This window comes from Lutra lutra, chromosome 18 (assembly GCF_902655055.1).
Source record: "Lutra lutra chromosome 18, mLutLut1.2, whole genome shotgun sequence".
NCBI classification, from domain to species: domain Eukaryota; kingdom Metazoa; phylum Chordata; class Mammalia; order Carnivora; family Mustelidae; genus Lutra; species Lutra lutra.
The window spans coordinates 617,325-635,342 of record NC_062295.1 but is presented as its reverse complement, the minus strand read 5'-3'; the positions used below and the strand labels follow the sequence as shown (position 1 = coordinate 635,342).

Sequence of the window (18,018 nt, the reverse complement as noted above, 5' to 3'; positions counted from 1 at the left end):
GGTAAGCTCCTCGATGCTGAACACTGGGGTGGGTCCCCGGAGGCCCCTGGGACAATCCCCCAGTGCCCCCAGGCCGGTGACTGTTTCAGGGTGATGGACCGACCCTGAGCCTCTCTGCCTTGGCCTCAGCTTGGAAGTGAGGTGGTCAAAAGCTGGCAGCCCCCCAGATCTGTCACGGGAGACCAATGAGGGCTTGCCATGCTGCAGGAACGTGTGGGTGGAGGCCCTGCGAGGAGCCCCCGGGGGGGAGGGGTGCCCAGGGCTGAGCGCTGCCCCAGCCCAGCCTTTCCGCAGTGGGTTAGGGTGGCAGCTCCTGCTGGGCCTGGACTGGGCACACGTTGCGAGCTGAGGCCTCACTTCACCGGCTCGCACACTCCCATTTCTCCCCCCTAGAGACGAGACTCAGTGGAGCAGAGTGGCCGGGACCGTGAGGCAGAGCAAGGGTGTGGCGTCCCAGCTGGGGCTGGGGCAGGGTGTCTGCAGGCCACCCCCCCAGCTGGAGGTCAGCAGATTGGGTGGTGGTTGCCCAGCCAGGGCGTGACTCCCCAGGGCATTGGCCAGAGTGGGAGCTCTTGGAGCGAGTTCTAGGCTCACGGCAACGTGACCCAGACATCGCTGGTAGTGGGAGGGGCTTGGATTCAAGCCCAGGGGTCACAGAAGGCAAATCCGCATCAGAGCGAGCTCCAGCAGGCACCCAGCACTGCCCTCCATGGTGGTGGGGCCAGTGGGAACCTGCCAGCCCCCAACACTGGCACTGATGGGAGGTAGAAGCCACCTTCCTGTGGCCGTGGCATTGGCCAGTGAGGACAGACAACATGAGCCTCTGATCTGGCCAGATGCCAGCATCTGCACACGGGGTGCCAGCCGTGGACCACAGCCTCGTAGTACACCCTTGAAGCCAATGTCCCCGGTGGCTCCCTGCTCTCTCTCCAGCTCCTGCAATAATTTTGTGACTAATTCCCTGTGGAGAGCCTGTCTCTGCGTTACATACCTGCAAAGGCTTCTGTTTGCTAAGTCGTTCGGAGACAGGTGCCCGGGTCTCATCTTCTTCTGTGGGCTGGGCTTCCTATTATACGCAGCCCTGCCAAAGGGCTATTCAAACAGAATTCAGCAAAGCTGCCTGGTATGAGAAATCAATTTACAGAAGTCAGCAGGGGAGTATATGCCTTAAAAAAAAGTCTCACCCGTAGATAACGACTAAAACATTCTGGACAAAACGTAAAAATAAATCCCCGAAGGTTCAGGGAAATGAACAAAAGTCGGCAGATTTTGAAGAGGAATCGACACCTGAGGGAAGAGATTTCCATGTGTGTAGCTTTACCCTAAAAACAGCCAGAGGCAAGGCTGCACTGGTCCCAGCTCTCAGGCTCCTGGAGAGTCCCCCGACCCCCCATTTTTCCAGGCGAAGGAGGAAGGAATCCAGGATAAGCAGACACCAGAGAGTGAGTGGAGAACTCCGGAAGGAAAAGTGCCAGAGATGGGGACCCAGATTCTGTGTTTGAGGTCTACCCAAAACTCCTGCTGACCCCTGAGTCATGCATGTGCAAGGGATACCGAGACGGACCTCTAACCCCTCAATGTTTGCAGACCTCACGGCGCAAGCCTGAGTATGTTCATTGCCGCAAAACAAAAGCATCCAGTGTCTTCACAGGAACATAACAGAACACAGTGTCTCAATAACCTGATGGTCACAGCGTTCATGATAAAATCCAACACTTTGTTCACTACACATCACTTAAGAAAAAATCCAAACTACTTATCAGAGGAAGAGCCAAGAAACTGTGAGTCATCCTCAGAGGGAAGGAATCCACTGAGGCCAATGCCACGATGAGTCAGTTACTAGAATTATCACACAAAGTTTTTTCTTAAGATTTTATTTAAGTCCTGTCCACACCCAACGTGGGGCTCAAACTCATGACTCAAGAGTCACACAGCCTGCCAGCAGTGACTGAGGCTTCCAGGCTTCCATCAGACAGACCGGACACAAAGCGCGTTAGAGACCTCCACATGGCAGAGCGTGTGGATAGGAGCTGACCCAGGAACAAGGCCCAGACCCAAACTGAAACGACCTGGCATTGGTGGGTAACCTCGGCTTCATCAGAATTCAGGATTCCTGTTCAACAGACACTTGGTGGCTGACAGGGAGATGTGAAACAGGGTGTGGGACGCCCGACACCTCACGGCACCCCCAGCTCGGTGGGCACCCGGAACACGCAGAGATCACGAGCCCGGCAGCCACAGAAATCCCGGTGCAAACAGGGATTCACGAAATCAGAAGGGTGGGTGGTAATGGGTGCTGATGACCTTCCGAGGGACAGAGCAGCAGCAGGGGCACAGACGCGTGGAACAGAGCCCTTGCCTGGCTCCCACCAGCCTCCCAGGCAACTTTGCAACACGGAGGTGCGTTCCCTCCTCAGGGTCGGTCCTCAGTGCCGCCTTGGCCATTGTGGGTGGTACACAGGTGCACCACCAGCTTCTCCTTCCTGGTGCACAACCTCTGTTTGCCCTTGCTCGCCGTCAAGCGAGGGCTGTATTTGCCTCCAGGCTATTGCTGGCCCTGTCACTCTCCGGGTGAACAAAACGAGTTTGGGGCTGTTTATTCTGCACAAGAAGAAAAAGCCTTTTTTCTTTCATGTTGACATGGCTAAACCTGTTCCTCGTCAGGGGTGGTGTTCGGTCACGCCTGAATAGTCACTCCTGGTTTGAGTGCTGGTGTGGACATAGTTCACTGTAATCTCATCATCCCGACTCCAGGGCTGACCAGCCAGCAGCCCCAGCAGGACCCAGGTTCTCAGGGTGGGGGGTAGTAGCATCCGTTGCCTGAATTCCGTAGGCTATCTCCTGTCTGATTTCTTAAAACATCTGTCCCCAGTGTGGAAAAAAGAGAAAAGGGGACCAGAGTCTGCTGGCCTGGGGCAGACCTGCCATGGGTCTTTGCACCAGGCTACCTCTTCCTGGAAGCCTTCCTTGGCTGACCCGGCCTTCCTGACTCTGGGAGGTCAGCCCCTCTCCTGTGAGCCATGGTTTCCTCCATGATGCCAGGCCAGAGCACGACATTTATTCTGCAAATGAAGAACCACTGGGGATGGCTTTTTATCCCCATTTTACAGAGAAGAAAACGGAGGCCCAGAGAGATCCAGTGACTGACCAGAGCCCACCCGAGAATCTGGGCCCCTGGTTTTGGTGGAAGAGCAAGGGGACAGCTCTGGTGGCAGGTGCCCCTGGGGCCACGTTCTTGCTCAGCTGCTGCCCTGCAAGCGGGTTCTAGAGCCTGGGTTTCCAGCTCTGCAGAATGGGCACCAGCATGCAGGGTGCGGGGTCTGTCGTCAGTGGGCTCTGGATGCTGGACAGCTTTGCTTCTTCAGAGCTTTGCCGACTTCAGCAAATGCCTGTAACTGAGCCCCAGCTTCAAGGGCGTGAGACGGGCCCCTTCCTGGCCCCCAGAAGTGGCCAGGTGCGGTTGGTGGGCAGGACAGCTTTCCTTGCTGCCCTGTTCCCAGGCTGCGGGACCACAGCCATCAGTGAAATAGGCTAGCCAGAGTCTGACCTGCAGGCAGAGCCCATCGGAGGGCTGGTGTGGCTGCAGCTAATCACCAGGTGCAGGACACGTCCCCTGCCCTGCTGAGCCTGACTTCTGCTCACAGTGACAGACATGCCGGCCTTCTTGGACATTCTGGGAGTGTCTGCAGAGGCCACGGCCGAGGCTGCCAGCCCTGTGGGCTTCTTGTATGCCGTGGGCCCCCAGGGCTGCAGGGGCTGGAGTGACCTCACCAGAGGGTCTGCTGTGGTCGGCCCTGCCCAGCCTTTCTACCACCACCTCCCAGGGGTCAACGCCATCATCTTGGAGGCTGCATTCCATTGTCTGGGGCCAGAGCTCCCACCATGGCCATCGCTGACCTCAAGGGCTATTTCTGAGGGCCACTGACTCTCCTCCTGGCCTCTGGGACTCCAGTCCCAGCTCACTCCCTGCACCCAGCTAGAGGCCTCTGTGCATCCCCAACCCACACCCTCAACAGGGGCAGGACTGTTTCTTCTGGGGTGAGGAACCCATGCCAGGGCCCAGCGGTGTGGGGGGTGTGGGCCAGGACCCCAGGGTAGGGGGTGCATGTGGGCCAGGTCCTAGGGTTGGGTGGGGCTTGGGCCAGGATCAGGGTTGACCTGGGTGCCCATCGGCCTGCTGCCGCTGCCTCCCAAGGCCTGGGCTATGTCTTGGAGCCTGCGTGTGTCCCCACTGGCCCCCTGGTGCTGGGGTAGCCTGCTGGGTTCTCAGGCCCTCCCCGTGACCATCATTCCTCCCCCAGCATGACTATCCTGGATGCTGCCTTCACGCCTTCTCAGAGGAGCAGAGCAGGCTCACACTCAGCTAGACTGGGGTGATGGGGGCCGGCACACCCAGCTGTGCACAGCAATATCGGGGAGAAGAGGCAATCCCAGAGCGGACCCCAGGTTTCTACTTGGGCTCTGCTGATCCTGAGGCAGCCGGCTGCACTGGCCGAGATGAGGGCGGGCCAGACCCGGCGCACCGGCATCTGTGAGGGGCTGTCCTGAGGGGACATGGAACAGCCCTTTGCCCAGCTGAACCTGCTCCTTGGGCCTGCTGGCGTGAACCCGGCCATGGGGTTTTCAGTCTGCTGAGTGGCTCCTAGCCCTGTCTGCACCCAGGCAGCTGGCTCCCTCCTCCCAGTACCCCAGCGTAAGAGAGACCTCATCTTCTATGGAGTGTGGGAGACCCGGGGCCTGCCTACTCCTAACGGCCACAGCCCAAGTAGGTGAGCTGGAGGGTGTCCTCCAAGGAGACGTTCAGGGCAGGAGGGAAGGGGAGCCTGGGTGGGGGTCTTCTGAGGAGGGCCCATGACCTCCCAAGCAGGGGTCTTTCCAGGCTCGGCTCTGGGGCCCAGTCCACAGGGTGACCCTCCCCCCACAGGGAACAGGCCAGGCTTGACCGCCAACCAATGAAAGCACCATGCAGAGAACCCAAGTGGGCCCGATGGCCCTCCAGTCACTGTGCTGGTCAGGCCCCCCGAGCTCTCCCGGGGGTGCTAAGTCAGCCCCACCCGAGCTCCATGGAGCAGAGGCATGGGGGCTGGGGGAGAGGTGGCAGGTGGCAGGCAGGACCACATTGGAGGGGCTGCCCAGGGCCAGCAGGGGGTCCGCAGAGGTGGGTAACCACAGAGATGGGGAGTCAGAAGGAGGCGCAGACATGGCAGCAGGGCAAGGGTCATGCCCATGTCCCCAAAAAGCAGGTGCCCCAGAGGCCCACCTGGTGCTGCTGGCTGCCAAGAGGCCAGACGTGAACGTGGACATGTGTGTGACCCTCAGCCCCATGGAGGGTCTGGATGGGCGGCCCTTCCAGTCTCTGAGCCTGTCATCCGCCAGGGAAGCCGCACTGGGGCCCCCCCATGCCCCGACCAGGGGTTCCCAGCCTGACCAGCCAGCCGAGAACCCGGGATGGGGGGCAGGGATGGTGGAGGGGGGCTGTTCCTCCAGAAGCCGAGCCCCCCACCGCTGGGTGAGGGCCCAGCACCGGTGCACGTGAACAGCAGGCATCCACGGCCCGGAGCCTGGGATCTCCCAACAGGACCCCGCCCCAGCCAGCAGCCCCAGGGTCCCACCACCCCGCACTCGCCTCCCCAGACGCCCCAGAGGGTCCCCCTGACGACCCGGGGGCTGAATACAAAGTGTGGGCACCACGGGGCTGCCGGCCTGGCCTTGGCACGCCTCATGGCAGGACCACAGGGCTCACGGAGGCCTGCAGAGCCTCCTGCCCTGTGCCATGGGGTGGGGGGGGGGCTGACCAGCCTTAGGGGGGCCCCTCCTGTGAGCGCTCCGTGTGCTCCCGATGCTCCCTGGGCCACGGCCTGCAGGCCCCGCGACAGACCGGTGCTGCAGGTACCCAGGCCCTCCTGGCTCTCTCCTTCGGCACCGAGTCAGGCAAACGAGTGGGGGGCTGCCTCCCTTCCTCCTGGCCTACCTGCTGGCGTGTCCCCGCAGACGCAGCCCCGGGCCCTGCTCGGCTTCCGTGCCTGTGAACGTGTGCGCAGCGGTGAGGCCCTCCTGGTGACCGGCTCCTTCCACCGCTTCCTGCACCGCTGGGGGAGGAAGAAGCCCCCAGAAGCCCCCACGCCCTGGCCCTGACCCCCGCCCTCCCTCAGCCCCGGGTCCACGCCACTCTCTCCCTGGGAGGGGCAGGTCACCGCAGGCCTCCTCATTAGCGACTAATTGCCGCCTGCGCCGGGCCTCCCAGAGCTGTGGCCACATTACACCTGTTGACAAGCTGTGGCGGCCCCGCGGGAAGGCGCCCCGTGCTGATTAGACCGCTAATGATGTGCTCATTGCCCGCGGTGACTTCCTGCAACAAATCAAACACTGTGTCTGTTCAGCCCAGGGACGAGTCTGGCTTCACGAGGAGCCCAGGGTGCACCTGGGGTTTGGGAGGCCCGGGGGGCTCAGACGGGGACACCTCTGGCCACGACCAGCGGCCACACGTGCCTGTGTGTCCTCCTAAGAGTGGCTGCTTTCTCTCTCGGCTCTGAGAATGGGTGTGTCAGGAGCGCCCTGACGCAGACCCACCCCGTGTGGGCCTCCCCTCACCCTCCACCCCCACCCCCAGCCCAGGGCCTGCAGAGCCTCCCAGGGACGTGGAAGGGTCTGCAGAGAGTGGCCTAGAAGGCTGTGGCCCCACACCCATGTAGACAGGGAAGGACACCCAGGACCCACGGGGATCTGCGCTGATTCCCTCAGAAACCCCTGAGCATGAAGACCCTCACATGGTGAAGAGACCCCTAACTGGTCACCCACATGAACAGGACAGTCCCCAGTCTACAGAAAGCATGGGGACACATTCAGACGGCCACAAGTCCTTGTTTGGGTGTGAGGCCAGCCTTGTTCTACGTGACTGACCCCGACTGACCTACCAACAGGGGCTTGGGATGCAGCAGGAAGTCCCCACTGTGGGTCCTGGTTGTTCCCCTGACCCCGACCCCGTGTCCAATGTGGGGCCCAGGGCCTCCACACGGGCTCCAAGTGTCTGGGCGGGTCCACAGGGCAGATGGACACCACAAGCATGTGGGCCACACCCGAGCACACGTCCTTCCCCCTACACCAATGCGGAACAGGGCGGGAGCAAAGCCCATTTCTACTTTCCAGCATCTCACGATACAGATAGGTGGGGAAATGTAATAAATGTTTTGAAATCACACGTTTAAGAAAAACTTAAAAACATTTAGAAGTGTTTTCCTTAAGCAATTTCCACGCCCAACACGGGACTTGGACTCACCGCCCCAAGATCAAGAGTTGCTGAGCGCTCTTCCTTCCGACCGATCCAGACGGGAGCCCCTAAACATTCCTTGGAAAAGACAAAACACCTTTTACTTTTCCCAACCCTGGATTGTAGTATTCCTACCGCACATGGGCTGTCTGCCCCCCAGACACACCTGCTGGCTCAAGCCTGGCTGTGCGGACAGCCGAGCGCGGGTGGTCCGTCCCAGCCCACCCCTCAGGGCAGTCCGTGTGGGAGGGGGGCTCTGATCTGGGGAGACACATCCCATTACGCAGTTGTCCTCTGACCCCTGAGAGTCCCACAAGAACTTGGACATGAGGGCTATGGTGGGTTGAATGGTGCCCCTCAAATAACATGCCCCCCCAAACCTGTGAATGGACCTCACTTGGAAATAGGGTCGTTGCAGATGTAATTGAGGGTTTTGAGAAGAGATCATGCTGGGTAGTAGGCTGGCCCTGAGTCCAATGACGGGTGTCCTTAGAACAGCAGGGGAGACACACAGGAGCTCTGCGACGGAGCCGTGGGGGCTGGAGGAACAGAGCCATGTGCCCAGGGCTGCCCGGGCCCACCAGGAGCAGTGCCAGGCAGGAGGGAACCTTTGGAAGGTCCTGCCAACACCTTGGCCTTAGACTTGTGGCCTCAAGTACCGAGAAAAAAATTTATGTTATTATAAACTCTCCGTCGTGTGACCCCTGTTGCAGGAGCACTAGACACTAACACAGGCCCTGTCCCTGCGACCAGTCCCCCAGACTGCAGGAGGGGTCGGCAGCTCCATGCATCTCAGTAGAAACTGTGCCTGCTCCCGCCCAAAGATCTGCCGGCCGGCTTTGGGCAAAGGGGGTCCTGCAGGCACACCTGGAGCAGAAGCCAAGCTCTGCATCTGTCCCAGCTCAGGGAAAGGGGTGCCCACACCCCGTGGCCCGGCTGGCTGCAGGGCCCTCCGTTTCCCCCACGTGGGTAAACCCTGGCGCTGCACGTGGGAAGCGCGCGGCCGGCACTCGGTAATGATGATGATGAAACAATCCTCAGGTGTGAGAGCAGCTGCACAGAGGAGGCAGGCACGGCGTCGGCTTGGTGGCCTCAGGGTCTCCAGGGGCCCTCAGCACGTGTGCGTGCGTGTGCACGCGCGTGCGGTATTGGAGACCCCCAGGTGGAGTTTCTGAACCAGAAGCTGTTTCGGCCACCCAGGCACCCCACAGGGATGGTGGGACTGGGGGCTGGAAGCCCAGAGGACTCTGGTTCACTCACTGTCCTGCTCTTGGAGGCACCTTGGGGCCGCCGCTTTCAACAAGATACAGACTCACATATCCTACAATCCGCCCACTTAAACTGTGCAATTCAACGGTTTTTGATACGTGACATTCTTTTTAAGTTGCAGGAACACGTACACGACAGAATTTGCCCCAGGGACCCCGTGCACGCGCCCCAGTCCAGGCCTCAGCTGCGTTCACGGGGAGGTGTAACCACACCTCCTTCTCCAACGCTTCTCATCACCGCACACGGAAACCTCCTCCCCAGGCCCAAGCTACTGGCTGTCTCCATGGCGCGGACTCTGCAGGCGTCCTGGAAATGGAGTCCAGCGATGCGGGGCGTTCTGTGGGGCTCCTCTCACGGAGCCTCGTGTCCTCGGGGGGTCATCCTCAGGGCAGTGGGCGTCCCTGGCTCGCCTGCCTTACAGCTGAGTACTCCTCCGTGGCAGGGAGGGACCACAGCTCCTTTCTCCACTCGTCTGCTGAAGGGCACTTGGGCTGTTCCCGCCTTTATCCCCCACCCTTTGCTCCACTTGGTTTGCGCTGCAGACCTGGGTTCCAGGGGGGCAGGGAGGTGGAGGCCGGCCCTGCACCCACGTGGGCTCTGGCATCCTGGTGGTGCGCGCCCCACTCCTGCGCTGGGAGAACCCTCCCTGCACCCCAAGTTCAGCCGGAGCCCCTCCTGTGGAAGCCCCCTCCTTCACTCCACCTGACTGATCCCAATCCTGCCCCCAGCCCACCGCTGCCTGTTTATGCTCGGTATTTTCGGTGAACTTCCCCTGGGGGATTCCGGGGAAGCCAAGGTTATTTTTGGGCTCCCTACTCCTAAGAACCACTTGGGACTGTGGAGTTTCAGGCATCCTATCTCAGACCTCGGTCAGGTGTTGTGGGGCGGGATGGGTGGGGCCTGGAAGTCCACCTGGTTTTAGCTGCTGGGGAACATCTCCCCCCAGGCCCAGCCGCAGGACCGGAAATTCCTGTCCTGGCAGCCAGAGGAGCCGCTGCACCCCCGGCCCCACAGGGAGGCTGCCCCAGCGGGGGGGGGGGGGGGGGGGGGGGGGGGGTGGGGGGCTCCCTGCACCGCCAAGAACCCCACAGGCAGGTCTCCCCACAGGGAGTCTCCAGGACAAGCCCACACTGGGGCAGGAAACTCCCAAGAAGAGCGGGAGCCCAGGCTAGGCTGGGGCCTGAGGCCTGAGGTTCCCCCGGACGCCCTGGGCTGAGCCCAGCCCTGCTCGCGCCGCACGCCAGACCCAGCTCCGGGAGTCCTCCGGAGAGAGCCCTGATAAAAGGTGGTCACTGACGTTGAGCTTGGACTCGACGCGATTGACCGGCTGGAGACCGGCGTCTAGCCGGCAGCAGCCCTGCTCCGCGCTGCGAAATCTCACGGGCGAGCGGAGTCTTCTCCATGGGGTCCCGCAAGTAACAGAGGACGGCGTTCGGAGGCCGAGCCAATGTCAGCAGCCGCCCGTGTCCCTGTCACCCGCACGTTCCTCACCCGCCGCCCAGACTGAGGGCCCACGAGGGACCGGGCGCCCCTCTGGGGTCTCGAGCGTCTGTGAGACCCAGTACAGCGAAGCCGCTGCCTCTGAAAATCCCAGGTCAAGGACTCCGGGGCCGCACACTGGCCGGCAGGGGAGCCCTGGGGGAGAGAGACGTCATTCTGGTGTTCTCGGCTCCTTCCGCCGCCGCCCAAGAGGCGGGGAAGGCGACAGGTTCCTCGGCGGAACTGGGCCAGCCAGCAGGGGGCGCGCGCCCTCCAGGCGCCCGGCGGCTGGGGGCAGACGCGCATTGCGCCGCGCGGGGCGCTTTCCGGCAGCGTGGCGGAAAGCGCTGCCGTTTTCGCGCCCTTTTGGCGACTTCTGCGCCGGGAGCCCCGCGACAATACGGCAGCCATGGCGTCGCCCTTCAGCGGGGCGCTGCAGCTGACGGACCTGGATGACTTCATCGGGCCCTCTCAGGTGGGCCGGCCCGCGCGGGCGGCGGCCGTGTGTGGGGTGGGGCCCCGCTACCCGGTCAGTTTCTTCCCCTGAGAAACGGGATCCGCCCGAGACCCCCAGGCCTCCGGCTCCCTGGCCAGTTTCCTCCTGATGGGAAGCCGCGGCCGGGGATGCCAATGGTCCGAGCAGGGCTACGGCACCGCGAGGCTTCGAGGAGCGAGGCTTGGCCAAGGCCGCGGGTGGGGGGCGTGCCGAGTGGCCCGTCACCGTGCGCACCCGGAAGCCGGGCAGGGCCGCCGGCGTCACCCCCACCCCCCCGGGCAGTGTTGGGCTTGGGGCCAGGGCGACCCTGTCCACTCCCTCTGGTAGAGGCGGGACGGTCCGGAGGTACGAGGAGCTGGTCCCATGGCGTCACCTGCCCTGACTACCCGGTGCCCGTCGGGGTGTGTGGTCGTCGCTGGCGGAGCTTGCCCCTAAGGGAGGCAGGACAGCTGCACTTGCAAGGGAGTGTCATCCTCGTCAGGTGTCCCTCCCTATCAAGGGCACTGGCTGTGCGGGACCAGGCCCGGGAGGGGGAGGGCGCGGGGCTGGGCACATCACCACGGGCAGGGCTTTCTGGGGCGCACCATCCCTGGGAAGGCAACTGCCAGAGAGGTTCTTGTGACAGGGAGACCCCCCAAGAACTTGGGGAGTTGGGAGAAGAAGGAACTCCTTTCACTGGGGCCTGGGCAGGGCAGTGACCTGTGACCAAAGCATTCCTGCCGAGTTGCAGAAACGGTGGCTCCTGGGTGTCCTCCCAGTGGCCAGTCCGCGTGCTGAGAACAAGAGTAAAGTTCAGAGCGGGCAGGCTGCAGGGCGTTAGCGTGCAGCCGGCAGTGCGGGCCTCCACCTGGCTGTGAGCCGCAGAGTGATCCGCTGGTGCTGGCGGGCTGTTCGAACGTGTACCCCGTGTGCAAGCACGGTCAGCCGCCTTCCTGCTAAGACTGCTTCCGCTGGCCAGACGAGAGGAGTCAGGTGTGCTGGCGTGACCACCAGGTCGCTCCTCTTCTTGGGGAACCTCCGTGCACTCAGGCCCCCATTTGGGGTCTCTTTCCTTGTCCAGGACTGCATCAAGCCCATGAAGGTGGATAAGAGCACAGGAAGTAGGCTGTGGCCAAGATCCACATTGAAGAAGATGGGAGTTACTTCCAGGTCACGCAGGTGAGAGTTCCGGCCCAGATGACCAGAAGCATGTGCGTGCTACTCTTCGCAGTCACGAGTACGGTGACCGGGAGACCTCTCACGGCGGTCAGATTCACTGTCATCAAGGCCAGGAGGGCGGGGGGGGGATGGGGCGGGGGCTCGGGTGGAGGGGCACAGAGGCCAGCGTGGAGTTTCACTTGGTCTGCAGAGGGGATCCTCTTGCAGAGCTGGTGGGTCTCTGTCTTCCCTTTCCCTCTCCGCTTCTCACTGTGTGGGATTTTCCAGTTCATCAGCTTGTTGTCGGCGAACACCTGCTTCCTATAATCCGCACAATACTGAGATCGTGGTTTAAGGACCATCTGCTGTTTGGACCCTCAAGAGTGTCTGTGCCGTCCCGTGGGCCACAGGCATGGGTGCACCTGGCCCAGAAGCCTTCTCACGGGCAGGGGAGGAGCCTCAGGGGGCACAGGGCAGGGCTGGACCGGGGGTCAAGCGATCACAGGGAGAGAGCCGGACGTGTTGCTCAGGCCAGGAGCGTGACCCCGCAGCACACCACAGCTCCTGCCCAAGCTTAGCCCAGCACAGGGAAACACCACCTCAGGGTTGGGGGGGGTGGTCCCACAAGTGAAGAGATCCAGGAGAGGTCGGGGCATCAGTGGGCCCTGCCGTACCAAGCAACAGTGATTGATGTGGAGAGAAGTTGGGAATAGGTCTCTTGGCACAAAATCAAAGCCTGGGCCTTTAGGCCCATCCAACTCTAAAAATACCACACTGAGCTCAAATCGCGGCTTCGGTGTGAAGTGCCGCCCTGATGAGCTTGGCTGGAAGGGGGTCCCCGTCTCCTCAACCTGCTGGTCACATTCTGGGCCCCGGCAGCTCGCCCTGGCCCTGACCCTTCCTTAATTTACAGAGGGAGTAAAGGTGCTCAGCTGGGGTCTCTTGCATCTCGGGAAAGTTGCAGAACGTCGGCCTGGAGGCCCACGTCCCACACCAAGCTCTGCGCCCGTTTGGCGTCTGGCTGTTGCTGCCCGAGTGTCTGTCGCCTCTCCCAGGCTGGCGCTTGCTCACAGACTGCCGCCTCACTCTGCCCTCTCCCCCTTCGTCTCAGCCTTGTCTTTCTCATCCTCCTGTTGGAGCCTGGCCGTTGACATTTTCCCCTCTGCACAGCCCCGCGAGTGTAGACTAGGAGCCTCTGGCAGCTCTGCAGACCGCACACCCACGCTCCACCCCGGACAGGCTGTGGGCCTCATTAATGTGCCTGTGATGCGCCAGCTGAGCTGGTGCCCAGATTAGAATTCGGTGGAGCTAGACTATATATAGAATGGACGTACTTCTCCAACAAATATTTAATCTTCAGAAATGCAGTGGCATTCAAAGCCAGCCAGCTACCACGCTGGTAGTCAGTGTTGCGAGCCAGAGAATCAAGGTTTCCTGTAGGTCCCGTTATCCCAAGGGCTCGTGTCCTTGTGCAGGGGGCCCTGTTGAACACCGCGTGCTGTGCTTCCAGGACGGAGGGACTCAGAAGCTAGAGAAGGCCAAGATCTCACTGGGTGACTGCCTGGCATGCAGTGGCTGTGTCACCTCCGCGGAGACCGTCCTCATCACGCAGCAAAGCCATGAGGAACTGCGGAAAATTCTAGATGCCAATAGGTAAGTGGTGGACGGTCTTGGAGACGTTTTTAGCCTGACATCGACTGCAGCATCCTTTGCTCTTGCTGTCAAGGGCCGATCTCCGGGTGACTCCCTCATTTTCAAAGTGCGTCAGCGGGATGTCAGTGACTTGTCCTATTCCAACACTAAAGCGTTGGGCCCCACCTGCACATAGAAATGACATGCCCCAGAGACAGGGCATGCTCTCACCAGCACTGGACCCCTGGGGATGAGTGCGGAAACATTGCCGAGTGAGCACGTGTCCTTGCTTTGCAGACGGCGGCCCCAGTCAGCGGAGGCTGGTTGTGGTTTCTGTCTCGCCCCAGTCCAGAGCGTCGCTGGCCGCAAGATTCCAGCTGACTCCTACAGACACTGCCAAGAAGCTGACTGCGTTCTTCAAGAAAATCGGTAGGCACCAGACATCGCGGGAGCGCTCCGGCTCAGCATGGGGGAGGGTCCCACGAGGGGGCGCCTTGGGCTTCTGAGTCACTGAACTCAAAACACACCAGAACCTTCCAAGTTGACGTCAGGCAGAGTTTTGGTTTGACACAGGAGGCCGAGCCTTTTAAGAGAGACCTTCTGAGTCGTCTCCATGCTCTCCCGACCTGGCGCTTACCTGCTTCTCGCGTTGTGTTTAAGTGATCGTCACCAAGGCCCGTTTCCCTGGTTCCGGCTCACATCGACGTTGGTCGACCTCTGTGAGCCAAGAGCTGGGCTGGAGGCTGTGGGCTGCGTGCCACCAGGACGTGGCTGGTCCCCTGACAAGCCAGGTGGCAACAGCTTCCCGGGGCGTGGCCGGCAGGGCCTCCCAGATTCAGCCGCCCTTTGTGGCAGTGAGGTGGGTGCTTGCTTTTCAGGGGTGCACTACGTGTTCGACACCACCTTCTCGAGGAACTTCAGTCTCCTCGAGAGCCAGCGGAGAATTTGTGCAGCGGTTCCGAGGACAGGCCAGCTCCACGCAGACCTTGCCTGTGCTCACGTCCGCCTGTCAGGTGTGTCCACACTGCTGGACGCGGGGAGCAGGAACGCTGGGGTGGGGGGAGCAGCGCAGGCTTCTGCCAGGATGGCCTCCTTGGCGGAAGGAGGGTGCCCTGAGAGTCACTCAGTTCCCCGAGACCGTGATCTCACGGATGCTAGCAGCACTCGACAGTGATAGCAGAGCGAGGGAACGTTCCGTAATGGGACTGTAACTCCTCGCACCAGTCGGTCCCCTGTAGCATGTCCTGTCACTTGCCGCCCACCCAGTGCGATGCTCCTTTTTTCTTCCCGGTGTCGGCCTCAGGCTGGATCTGCTATGCGGAGAAGACGCACGGGAGCTTCCTCGTCCCTCACCTCAGCACAGCGCGGTCCCCGCAGCAGGTCATGGGCTCCCTGGTCAAGGACTTCTTTGCCCAGCAGCAGGTAACAGGAACGTTCCAGCTGTGAGCCAGTCACTGCCATCATCCTGAACGATAAGCCAAGACCCGCACAAAGAGCCGCTGGCTGGTGTCAGCCCACCTCAGCCGACGGCCCCTCTTGTCGGGCCAGGCCGCGACTGCGCATCCCCACGTCTCTCAGCAGCACGTGACCCCTGACGGCATCTGCCATGTGACAGTGATGCCCTGCTATGACAAGAAGTTGGAAGCTTCCAGACCAGACTTCTTCAGCCAGGTGCACCAGACTCGTGATGTGGACTGCGTGGTCACCACAGGTCGGTCCCCGCTGCCCTGAGCCCAGGGCACGGACGGCATGCCGGGGTCCCACCCGTCAGCTCTGGCTGGAGGCGCCGTCCCCTGGGAACGAGGCAGCCCCGGTCCTCCCCAGCGAGCCAGGCCATACCTCACCCTGTTCCTCGGTCTCGGAGAACTGCGGCCAGCGGCCCCCGCCACTACCGGGCTGTTTGCTCTCCCGCAGTCTGTGTGGGGAGTGGGTGGAGATCCCTGCCAGCTGCTCTGGCTCCGGTGGGCCACCCCATTTCTGAGCTGAGCAGCCTCTCAGAGTCTCCCGAGGGCTTCAGCTACAGAAGATGTGAACGCTTGGGAGCCCAGCCAGTGGGGGGAAGGCCTCCTGCACGAACACACGCCCTGGTCCGCCTGGTGGGGAGCCAGGAGCACCCCGCTGCAGGCGTGCCCCGGGAATGGGCATGCCCTCCAGCTGTGTCGGCTCGAGGGCGGGCTGCAGGTCCAGGGCGTGGGCTGGCTCTTCTGAGGGGCTTCAGAAGTGGGTCCTCCTTCCGCCCTGTGGCCGGGTTCTCGTCCACCCGCAAGCTGGGAGGTGGACGTCAGGGTGTCCGTCCGCCAGGGGCGCGGGTGCCATGGGCTTCCTCACCACTTTTACTGCGATCTCAGCTGAAGAGCATCTGTGCTGGGGTCTTCTTGTAGGAGAAGTCTTCAAGTTGCTAGAGGAAGAAGGGGTCTCCCTCTCAGAGCTGGAGCCAGCCCCCTTGGACAGTCTGTAAGTCACCTTCTAGTGTGGAGTGGGGTCAGGGTGCTCGTGGTGTGGGTCTGGGGGCTGCCGATGTCTTGACAAGCAGGACTGAGCGCGTGCAGGTGGTTCGTGTCCCCTCCCTTGCTCCTCCCCACGTGGCTTCCTTCTGGTTGGCCCCATGTCTGCTCTGTGGTCTGTCTCGGTGTGCACAGAGGTGGTCAGGTTCATGAGACAGCCGGTGGACAGCCGACCCCAACCCGACCCAGGCCTGAGCTTCCGAAACAGGTTACTCAACAGACGGATAATCTTTCTCCCACCTGAGCTACCACCTGACACACAGAGCCCCCAGGTTTCAGACTCCTTTCCCGTTCAGAGAGCAGGTCCGTCAGACTCGAGAGATAGAAGCTCTCTGAAAGCCCTGTGGACAGCAGCTGCTGCCCCCTGAGGCCGTGCCCTGCTCCCTAGGTGCAACAGCGCATCTGCCCAAGAGCCCACCAGCCATAGAGGCGGGGGCTCCGGGGGCTACCTGGAGCACGTGTTCCGGCATGCAGCCCGGGAGCTCTTTGGGATCCACGTGGATGAGGTCACCTACAGACCCCTGAGGTCAGTGAGGAGGGCTGGAGCTTGGGAACAGGTTAGCCCAGCTGGGGCAGCCTCGGCCTGGGTCTCCTGGCTGAGGTGGGCTTGGAGGACAGCAGGGTGGGTTTGGCAAAGACCCAGGGCACCAGGCAGGAGCGGATACCTCCTCTCCGGCCAGTGCTCTCCAGGGCTCTGCCTCCCGTCATGGCGGTCAAGAGCTCCCAGAGACCGTGGTTGGCAGGGTCTGTCCCGACATAATGCCCTCTTCCATAGCTGGGGGCTGGGGGCTGTCTGACCTCGCCAGGTTGGTGGCCATCGTCAGGAGGGAGGGGGATCCCATCCTGGGGTTCGGGACACCAAGCAAAGTGAGCTTCCCACCCTTCCCTTCCATCACCGTCCTCCACGGAGGAGCCGGTCGGGGTGGCCCATGTGCCCACAGGGGTGGGAGGCAGGAGGGAGCCCAGCCTGTGCTCCCCTCAGGAACAAGGACTTCCAGGAGGTGACCCTGGAGAAAGAGGGCCGCGTGCTGCTGCACTTCGCCGCTGCATACGGCTTCCGTAACATCCAGAACCTGGTGCAGAAGCTGAAGCGAGGGCGCTGCCCGTACCATTACGTGGAGGTCATGGCCTGCCCCGCAGGTAGCTGCGGCGCGGGGGCCCTTTCCGGGGCTGTGGGAGGGGTGGCGGGTGGGGGGCTCCGTCTCTTCCCCGGCCTGGGCGGCTCGGAGGCTCAGGAGAGCCAGTGTGGGAAGGGGCTGGGCTGTACGCCCCATGTGCAGGCGCATCCCGTGACCGTGTTCCCGCCTGCCCTGCTCTGCGACAGGCTGCTTGAACGGCGGAGGCCAGCTCAAGGCCCCCGGCACAGCCGGCAAGGAGCTGCTCCAGCACGTGCAGATGCTGTACGACACAGTGACGACGCAGGTGCCAGAGGACGCGCCTGGCGTCCAGAACTGTACGAGCACTTGCTGCAGGGCAGGGCTCAGAGCGAAGCTGGCCGCCTGCTGCACACGAGCTACCGCGCAGTGGAGACGGCCAGCTCTGGCCTCAGCATCAGGTGGTAGGCTGCCTAACCAGTACTGGACTCCCACGAAGCTCATGTCCTGAGACCCCAGCCCAAAACCCTGACTGAGCTGCAGGGATAGGCTGGAACCCACACAGAAATGGGACTCCGGACCCAGAGCCAGTCAAGGGGACCTCCAGCCCGCCCTCACCCACACTCCCCATCACAGGAGGCCAGAGGTTCCACGAGGTCCCAGAACCTCCCCGTGGGCCCAGGTCTGCGATCAGTGTTCTCTCTGCTGCCTGGAGACCCAGGTAAGGCCCAGGCCCGTGGGCAGCTTGAGGCAGAGCGAAAGTGGGATTTCTCCTCCCCATTCCTGGAGTCATCCATGCCAGACTGGTGGAGAGCCCTCCGGCCCTGGATGGCAGGGAACACTGGCCGGAGAGGAGCGCACGGCCCACAGCACCCCACGCTGGGGGTGGCGTACCCGCCCCACCTGGAACTGGGCGTTGAGGATGCCGTGGTCTCTGGGACCGGACAGCTTGCATTTCTCCGGTTCCGGGCAGGAAGCAGGCTCTGTTAGACCTCGTGAGATCAGGCGCTGAGTCCCATCTGCACAGCTGGGTCCCCACTTACAGGGGTGGGGGAGAGGGCAGAGTGGGGTGAGACCGCCTGGCGTGTTGTCACAGAGCTCCCCATCTAATAAAGGGATCTCTCTGAAAACGCTTCCAAG

General features: G+C 62.1%; 1 protein-coding gene across 6 annotated transcripts; it reads left to right on the top strand.

The window, feature by feature from the left end:
- The first annotated feature begins 10,332 nt into the window (after window positions 1-10,332).
- CIAO3 (cytosolic iron-sulfur assembly component 3) lies at window positions 10,333-18,009 on the top strand. Of its 6 annotated transcripts, none has more exons than XM_047713269.1 (13): window positions 10,356-10,490; window positions 11,270-11,483; window positions 11,572-11,669; window positions 13,124-13,300; window positions 13,576-13,709; window positions 14,159-14,291; window positions 14,581-14,703; window positions 14,880-14,991; window positions 15,662-15,734; window positions 16,173-16,310; window positions 16,695-16,924; window positions 17,109-17,342; window positions 17,515-18,009. In XM_047713269.1, the coding sequence occupies exons 4-13, from the start codon at window positions 13,292-13,294 to the stop codon at window positions 17,601-17,603; spliced, it is 1,275 nt and encodes a 424-aa protein (XP_047569225.1). In that variant the 5' UTR covers window positions 10,356-10,490; window positions 11,270-11,483; window positions 11,572-11,669; window positions 13,124-13,291; the 3' UTR covers window positions 17,604-18,009. The 6 variants fall into 6 exon arrangements, with proteins under 6 accessions (XP_047569227.1, XP_047569222.1, XP_047569224.1 ...); XM_047713267.1 differs by having other exon boundaries at window positions 10,357-10,490; window positions 13,159-13,300; XM_047713271.1 differs by lacking the exon at window positions 11,270-11,483 and having other exon boundaries at window positions 10,333-10,490; window positions 13,159-13,300; window positions 16,767-16,924.
- Window positions 18,010-18,018: the final 9 nt, after the last annotated feature.

What these genes read in the sequence shown, in the direction of transcription:
- CIAO3 (XM_047713266.1), top strand. An exon ending in TGCGTTCTTCAAGAAAATCG is followed by an intron (nt 13,710 to 14,158) that starts GTAGGCACCAGA and finishes CTTGCTTTTCAG; the next exon opens with GGGTGCACTACGTGTTCGAC. An exon ending in GTCACCTACAGACCCCTGAG is followed by an intron (nt 16,311 to 16,694) that starts GTCAGTGAGGAG and finishes TCCTCCACGGAG; the next exon opens with GAGCCGGTCGGGGTGGCCCA.